This window comes from Opisthorchis viverrini, assembly GCF_000715545.1.
Source record: "Opisthorchis viverrini unplaced genomic scaffold opera_v5_484, whole genome shotgun sequence".
In the NCBI taxonomy this organism is placed as follows: Eukaryota; Metazoa; Platyhelminthes; class Trematoda; order Opisthorchiida; family Opisthorchiidae; genus Opisthorchis; species Opisthorchis viverrini.
In genome coordinates this window covers 289,497-298,744 of record NW_008752133.1, presented here as the reverse complement: position 1 = coordinate 298,744, position 9,248 = coordinate 289,497, and the positions used below count along the sequence as shown (strand labels likewise).

The 9,248-nt window shown below is 45.9% G+C and overlaps 1 protein-coding gene across 1 annotated transcript in view; it reads left to right on the top strand.

Annotated features, from left to right (window-relative positions):
• Positions 1-2,498: 2,498 nt before the first annotated feature.
• The window catches only part of T265_11291 (hypothetical protein), a gene marked incomplete at both ends in the record, with an annotated part of 10,795 nt that continues 4,045 nt past the window's right edge, over positions 2,499-9,248 (top strand). The window contains 2 exons of the mRNA XM_009177907.1: positions 2,499-2,568; positions 7,031-7,302. Coding sequence (XP_009176171.1) covers positions 2,499-2,568; positions 7,031-7,302 — 342 coding nt within the window. The remainder of the gene's footprint in view (positions 2,569-7,030; positions 7,303-9,248) is intronic.

Genomic DNA, 9,248 nt, shown 5'->3' with positions numbered 1-9,248 from the left:
GCGAGCATCGACTCCGAATCGATCACCCAAATGCGATTCGAAAGAGCTCAGACGACCTACTTGAGCATTCAACTCGCCTGCAAGGATCACAATGTCAGTGCTTTTTGCCTGACGAGCCTGGATAGCTCTCGATAGAAAGTATCCTTCCTTCGGTGGACGCTAAACTGCGCGGGCGAATGATACTTCCCTGTTGCCCAGGCCGAGAAAGGGGGTTTAGTTGAGGTACCCCAACTTGAGCCTTTGACTCAAAAGTCTAACCCACAAGGCAGTGGGAGGATGTAGGGTTTTGTTCGGGGACCCTGACCCTAGCCTCTGACTCAAACGTCCGACCCACGAAGCTGTGGGTGAATGTAGGGTTTTCTTTGGAGACCCTGCCCGTAGCTGACGACTCAACAGTCTGATCTGCTCGGCTGCAGGGGGTTGGCCTAACCTGATGGCGCAGGGAATAAGGCATTACTATCTCATTCCTGATGCGGCTGCGCACAGCAGGTGCCTTCTGAACAGCACTGGGCTCTTTGGTTTTAAAAGTATTTCGACCGTACTGGATAATGCGCCGGCGGTCACGGTCAATCGTTAGGCGATCGAAAAATGACCAATTCTTCATACAAACCCCAGCTCTTACTTCACTCGTCTCTTGCTGGTAGGTGAGTTCAAAGGCCCAAAGGCCTCATTGATGAAGATCCGGCGCGTCGGATCAAGTGGACTTTTTTGGTGGTGCTGACCGAAGTTGTTCAACAGAGCTCTTGGACTCAATATGTCTTCGCACCCACCGCGCAGGCAACTTAAATTCCTTCTGGGTTTGGTCATCTCCAACGAAAGACAATTTGTTGACTAAGTGATAATTAACGCTCCACTGGGACATAGTGAACACCGTGTGCCGAACTTTGATTTCATCTGCTACTGGACCAGAAATCCCGAACCTCAAAGGTGAATTTGAAACTTCTTTGTAGGCTTCTCAGGAATGCGCATGTTTCTTGATCATTTAAAACTGGGACCAGACTCAGTGGACGAGTTACACGGGACAATTGTTCAGAATGTCGGCTAGGCTGACGCGACTTCCACCCGGAAAAACCACGCAATCGGATGGACCTCTATCTACCTAAAGTGGTTCAACGTCTTCTGGAAAAGAGGTCTCAACTATTTTTCATATCAAATCAATACATATACATGCATAAACATATCTGTAGTGAAAGTTACGCTTTACTGCTATTTCCATTAATTCACTTTCACTTGTCATTTCAGCCTATACTGTGCTTATATGTTGAATAAAGCCTATCCTTAGGCGAAGTCTTCTCATTCTACTCAAGGGATCAATAATCGATTAACTAAGTCATCGACTTCCACTACAATGTCAATACCAAACGAATCCACCATGAGAGGGCGAGATGGCTCAGTAGTTGGAGCACGAATTTACCGGCCGTTCAGCTGCAGCTACCACACCCTTTTCATGCCTAGCTACTATGCCACCCGGAGGAAACATGAGGGCTGGGATGCTGTCAGGGGAAGTCGAGAGGCAGAAGTCAGGTTCAAACCAAGGGACTTCCGGTCAGTAAATTTACGCTCTAAACACTAAACCCTCTCCTCAACCAAAGTCTCTGACTCAAAGGCCTGACTACAAGACAGCAGCGTTTGGTGGGAAGCGCAACTGCTTTTCAATGGTTACAGAATTAGACTCCATACATGTTCCCACTCCCAACCTTAAGGACTAGGAGGCTGTGTTTGTGAGACCTCTAACCACTGACCAACCCGGTATAAGAAACACTGCGAGTTTCGCATGGACACACCCAGTATAGCTCAATGGGTCGCGGAGGTACACAAACCGTCACATCTCGGTAATGTCCATTCGCTTCAAGTGGATATAAATTTTGAAGGAACGCCCTTGATTGCCAGATACCGCCAAAGTTTCTGAACATCGTCGGAGTCAAAAGTAGCTTTCTAATCAAGAAAGATCACAAACATGGAAAAAAGTGGTGCGGTTCAAGGACTTGCCTCAAGGTGATATAGTTGGTTAATCCTCGGCAAGGGAAAAACCCAGCTTGATTCCCACGAATCCTTCTCTTAATAATCGATCCAACTGCACAAAATGCCAGGGTGCACCTTATATTCACGGATGCCAGACTGATGCCGTGATGGTTTTTGCCTTACCTTCTTGGGCCCTTTTTGAAGACGGATGACCGTCGAGGAGCTCCATTTGATTGGTATTCTGTTTTCATTTCAAATCTTGCAAATCTTCAAGATGATGATTTTCTGAGTACATTTCCGTTCATCTTTTCTTGCATATCGTTTTGCTGACTTATTGGTTGCTCGAATCAACTGAAATGTAGCGTTCCTGTTGCCCCCACCTCCTAGATCTTCGCAATCCACCAGGGTTCTCTGTCATTTTTAAGCTCTTGATTATCCGGTGTTTTGAAGAGCATCTGAGCTCGTCCAGAGGCTTGAGATGCATGACCGAGGTGCGGCCTTGTGTCTCGGAGATACAACTTACATCGACAGAGGGAATGCAAGGCTTCAGCAAGAGATGTCGGTCGCCAAGTTTGATAAACTATAACGTCGATCAGATTTGTGGAGGTTAGTAAGTGATTATTTTTGTTTTGGTTCTTTGTTTAGACAAAGAACGGTTGTTAGGGGACTTTCAGGTAGGTTAGCCGTACTGCATTATTTGATGTGTTGGGATGGTCTGTGGGAGGGACGGTGAGCGAAGAACTACAAGAACGAATGATAATTCCCGGTTGCTCAAACCGAAGAAGGGATTTGTTTGTGGTATTCTACCTTGAACCTTTGAGTCAAAAGTCGCACGCACAAGGCAGTGGGAGTATGTCCTTTTTTGGAGACTCTATCCCTAGCCTCCGACTCAAAAGTATGCGCCGCGAGGCGCCGGTTGTTTTTTTGAGAGGCTTTTTTTCGGACTCAACAGTCTGATCCATTTGACTGCAGGGGGCTGGCCTGGCTTGAGGACGCAGGGAATAAGGCATTACTCTTAATCCTAGTACAGCTGCGCCTAGTAAGGGGCCTTTTGAGCAGCACCGAACTCTTTGGTCTCAGAAGTCCTTGAACCATATTGAATAATGCGCTGGCGGTCACGGTCAACTGTTGGACGATCGGATGTGCGGTTTTTAGGGCCGTCCTTTCCCAACCCGTCCTTCCTCGGAGAAAGGCAGAATCGCTGCTTCCATAACTATGAGCATGCTGGTCTGTTGGGGGAAACGACTTTCCATCGTACAGAACAAAACAAGCTCGTAATTCAATTTCCCGCAGTATGGGAACTTGCTGTTCTTTGTTGGGTTGCCCCCACGTTGACCTTCCTGTCATAGGCTAACCTTTAGGAACTGAGTTCTAGCCAGTATAACTCGCAGGATCATTTCAGGGTCGAATCCATATCATCACGACTAGGTGACAGCTTTAGGTCGGGGTGACCAGATGTGACTACGTCCGATGACTAATAGTTTAATACAATCGATTCTCCCTTCCATCTGAAACTCACAGTAAACACGAGAATCGGTGACTTCAATGCACATTATTTGTTAACAGAACTACTGTCGTAGCGCTAGAAATAACAATTTCATCAGCAGCCCAATACCGGTTTTGCCCCACTTGGGAGTGATCATGTGAGCTCAGTTTATCGAGACTCGTTTGAACCTCAATCTGTCGTCAGTCTACTGTGCCATAAGCCACTTGGTAACAGAACTTCAGTCCCCGGACTGACGTACCTCTTTCTTAACTCTTTCTTAACTCCTGTTTATAGCTGTCTCGCAGTCATGTACATTCGTGTGAAAGTGAACCGTATTGACCAGACTGAAAGTGTTTCCTCTCGATATATTGCTGGCCTCGATCCTGAGCAATATAGTCCCCCAGCTATTGGAGACAGGTGAGAACTTGGATGGCTTGGATATTAGTAAGTACCATTCTCTTACCATCTGGGAAATTTCGTCAGCATGTGTATATTGCGGAGAGGTGCTGGATCTGAACAAGTCTTTGGGCGAATGCGAGATTGATTCCTTCTCAATTTTACAATTTATCATCAAGCCCAAAACCAGCATTCCTTCGGTTAAAAGTAATACCATTTCCTTTGTATGAATTGCTCATGTACTCGATAGCCCCACGACATAGTCTCACAGAGGTTTCTCAAACAATGGCCAATCTTCACTGGCTCATACGCAGTGGTCGACTTTATAAGGTAACTTTTCAATTGACGTAGTCGTTTAACTCATGCTAAGCTTATTCAACTACTTTCCCAACGTGATTGGATAGATCGAGCAATCCTTTCACATCCTGAAATCGGCCGCGATACAACTGCTTACTCGATTCTACAGGATCCCAAATTCTTGAGCGTGGTGCTCAGGGATCAAGGCATTTTGGATAAGTGAGTCTCTCATCTAGAAGTTTTATCTCCTCTTGCTCTGCAGACTGATTGCCGTCCATCCTTGCATTCTGTCGGCGCTCCGTCTTGCTACTCAAAGTCTTTCTAATCTGAATGAGAATTTTCAGACAAAACCGGTTTCTCATCGTAATGTCATGACGTCTACCACTTCCTTGGGGTCACAGGATTATACTGTGGATCAAGTAAGGTTTGCAACTAGCTTTCTTCATCATTCACTTTCCTATATCATTTTAAATTCCACCTGACTAATACTACGGTGTATGCAAATGGTTACGAAACCGTAATCCATAATACGGGCGCCATAGGGGGCATCCGTATTCCACAGGAAATTTGCAAATTCACCTATACATTTTGGAATTTGCGTGTTAGACAATATGCATATCGTCCTTTCGGTGCAAGCTGTCACACCCCATAGAATCTGCGATAACTTGGTCACTGTCAAAATATTAGCGTCTCCTGCTCAGGTGTGATAATACAGGTGCCTTCAGCTTGTGTTGGCGGAGTAGTTGCAATACGTTCGCCTACATATTCGGATGTCTATAGCTGAAGTCTCGACACGGCCAAGCATGATGGGTTCTCACGTGCGAAAGTCGCTGCTCATGTCGTTCTTCGGAATAATCGTCGCCGGACTGTATAAACTAGAATAATATGTAGGAATGTTAGCGGGTAGTTTGAACTCCATCCTACAGTTCGCCTTAGAGCACCCACAGTATCTAGGAGCTTATTCTCCCCGCGCGATTGCTTTCTCCGTAGAACATAGGCGGGATGGCTGAAGTGGTTAAAGCGCGAATTTACTGACCGAAAGGTTCTTGATTCGAACCCGGCCACCACCTCTCAACTTTTCTTGTCTAGGCTTGGGCAACCTGGCAGTATCCCAGCCTTCGTGCATCCTTCGGGTAGCATGGTCATTAGGCACCGAATGAGTGTTATAGCTGAGCGATCGACATAGGCATTTTTGAGGAGGGTGTACCAGGTTCAACCGGACTATGTGGAAGAGCCTTACAGTAGAGTACCCTCTTAGGCTTAACATGATTTAGTAGCAATTTCATCATGTCAGTGATGCAGGTGTATACTGAAAAGCCGAGAAGCACTGCACAGTTGTTTCATCCCTGTTGAGAATCACCAACAGTGCGCAGCTCACCACCCTCAGAGAGTTTCGGACCCGCGACCGTCTGGAACACAACCGATTGGCCTAGGGTGGCTCATCAGCAGTGTGATTAGCTCTCAACAGGACAAGACATAGCGCCACTCATCTTTTACTACCGGAAAACTATGTCACGTGCTCACCTACTGACTGGCGGAAGCGAGGTGGTTCAGTGGTTAGAGCGCGAATTTACTGACCGGAATGTCCGTTTTTTGAACCCGACCTCTGTCTCTCGACCTCCCTAGGCCTGGGCAACCTGGCGGTATCGCATCCCTTGTGTTTCCTTCCGGTGGCATGGCAGTTGGACACCAAAAGGGTGCTCCAGCTATATGATTTCGATTTCTACTGACTGGCTTTCGAGTGACGACTTCTCAGATTTTTCGCAATCAATCCGGTGAAACACCCCTCCCTCGGAACTGTTTATTGATTTCTGTCCTGTCGTAATGAGAGCTGATCACACAGTTGATGGGTCAGATTTGTCCAATCATGTAAGTGTTCAGGCACTAACCGGACGGTCGCAGCTTCGAAACTCGGAGTTTCTTGTGGTACGCACTGCTCATGATCCCACCAAGGATGAAATAACTGTACAGTGCTTCTAGGCTTTTCAGCATAGATTTGCTTCACCGACAGGATGAAACCAGTGTCCAACCCAAGCTTCCAGTTGTGTTTTGCAGTCTTCGTTAACAGTCTTTCAAATTTTCGTTGTGTTTTATAACGTCTTCTGTATACATTTTGTCACTGCTTTACTACTGTTTGGTGCAATCTTCTAACTAATCACTGCTGCGTTTGTTCATTGAGAATCTTGAAGATGATGCTGAGGATGACACTGATACAAACGCCTCCCGACAACCATCGGGATCCTCGCCAGTCAGTGGTTAGAGCGCGAATTTACTGACCGGAATGTCCGTTTTTTGAACCCGACCTCAGTCTCTCGACCTCCCTAGGCCTGGGCAACCTGGCAGTGTCGCATCCCTTGTGTTTCCTTCTGGTGGCATGACAGTTGGGCACCAAAAGGGTGCTCCAGCTGAATGATTTCTATTTCTACTGACTGGCTCCTCGAGTGACGACTTCTCAGAAGGAATTTTCGCAATCCGGTGAAACACCCCTCCCTCGGAACTGTTTATTGATTTCTGTCCTGTCGTAATGAGAGCTGATCACACAGTTGATGGGTCAGATTTGTCCAATCATGTAAGTGTTCAGGCACTAACCGGACGGTCGCAGCTTCGAAACTCGGAGTTTCTTATGGTACGCACTGCTCATGATCCCACCAAGGATGAAATAACTGTACAGTGCTTCTAGGCTTTTCAGCATAGATTTGCTTCACCGACAGGATGAAACCAGTGTCCAACCCAAGCTTCCAGTTGTGTTTTGCAGTCTTCGTTAACAGTCTTTCAAATTTTCGTTGTGTTTTATAACGTCTTCTGTATACATTTTGTCACTGCTTTACTACTGTTTGGTGCAATCTTCTAACTAATCACTGCTGCGTTTGTTCATTGAGAATCTTGAAGATGATGCTGAGGATGACACTGATACAAACGCCTCCCGACAACCATCGGGATCCTCGCCAGTCTTGCTCACTCCCTATGGAGGACCGGGTGAGCCGAACCCGGATTCCTTCACGAGAACAGCACAGTCCACCGGTCCGAACTCTAGAGAGCGCAACTCTGTACGTGTCAGTCGACATCAATTGCAGGCTGCAATCGCTCAGGCTCAAGGTCTCCTTAGTGGTAGTGGCTTACACATACCACCACCCTCCTCTTCGCAGGTGGCGACTGGTCAGGTGAGCGGCGTTTCCTTGTTCACGGTAACTGAGCAAGTTACTGTTGTTTGTCATGTTACAAGCTTTTCAATATGCCTATTCAATATGAGTCAGTTTATTCATAATAGCTGCTCCCTATTAATGTATTTAGGGCCTGCATACGTGTTCAGGTGTCAGCGCTTCCTCACCTATTTTCGTTCGTACTGTTTGACATCTCTAAGCATTGGTACCCAACGTCATACTTAGTTCACATATTTTGCAGCTGAACAAGTCTGCGCTAGGTGACATGTAACATCTACTGTATTGTCCTAAATGCTGTCATGTTTTCCAAGAGATACCCTGCTGGGAACGAGCTACTTGATTGGATAGCCATCAGTGACTTCCTAATCAACCAGGTCCAATCGTGCGGTCGTTTTGAGGTACGACTAGATACCATTTTCTTCATAGATTCTTCCTGGGAGAAGGGTTACTGCAGTCTATTTTGGTTTGTGAACTCACTTTATTGCCCACTGATTCGCAGCCGCGTGTCCAGTGTTAAGGTAATGCAGGGCTATCCTGGGTTTCTGGACGTCTTTTTCAATTATGTCTCTACGCAGGTTTGATGGTGCTTCATAACATTGACAGCTTTGTGGAGAAACATTCTTTTGGTACCGAGAATTTTAAATAGTGCTTGATTAGACCGCGATGGCTCAACTAGCATGTATTCATGTAGGCATTTTCAGGAGCTCGTTTTCATAGGACTTTCTGAGAAGCGTATAAAATACCGCCGTGTCCATTTTTCCTGCATTAAGACAGCCTTGCTTTCGCATCCCCGAATACCGATATCGGTGTTACTTGTTCTTGAAAGAGACCACTGAACACGGAAACCCATTGGTCAAAGGAATTTCTGAACCCGATGTAGATAAATTCGGGACATATCTCGTTTGAGTGATTCATCAAACGTACTACAGTATCGCCTGAGAACTTCTGAGGGATGTCGACCGAATTTCTGGTTTTGTGTTGCAGTTGAATGGTTTTTAGACCGAACGGTCAATTATGGAGGAAATCTGAGTCAGTATATATTTCGTTTGAAATACACTGCTCTCACAATGGGCGAAATGCTCCAGTTGATGCATATTCTGTTCAACCTTTTCTATGATTTTTGACCAATTTGCCGTTCCTTTCAATCGTCGTCATAATTCTTTTTTTTTAAAATTTCCTTCCCTACATCCCTCCAGCACGTCACAAACATTACCTACGGCATAATTTTGACGTGATTACTTGATACGTGATATTGTCCAGTTGTCATAGACCCTGTAGCCCAATGCAATTCAAAGATAGGGGAACTACTTTCACGAAGTATTCGCATATTCTAGTGGGTTGTGCCTTCGAAGCAGATGAAGCTGGTCTTAAACTTGACACTTTCCCAATATTTTGCGTTTGTCATGAAACGGAACCTGATTGATACTGTGAATCTGTTGGCTGATGCCACAGTCTACTTTTACAGAACGGACTGATTTTCGTATCTGGTCCCTCATCACATCATCATCATTGAATCTACGCAGTGTTTATCAGTAGGCACTTGTGTAGTAATTCAAGGTGTGCATATTTTACAGTAACACGACAAGAGAATACTGATCTGCTGCAGTCATCTCATTTCAGTCACCGATGGCAAGCTCGTGCTGATAAAAAATTCCCGAATTGATGTGCTCAACTTCCTGCAATTGACCAATGGAGTCAGTCTTCCGGCACTGAAGAACAAGGTCTTCGTCTCTTGAGCATCAACTAGCAGCTCTTCTCAGGTGGTGTGGTTGCCAAAATCTTGCAGTGATGGGTTGGAGGAGTTTCGAATTAGTTGCGATCGGGTCTGGTTCCTTAAGCTTCAAGGTGATTTAGTTGATGATTCTAGCGAGTGTCACTGGTAGATTTGGTTCGTCTTTGTGGGCTTGTGAATGTTACGACAATTTAGTTGGGGGGTTGGAAGGTGG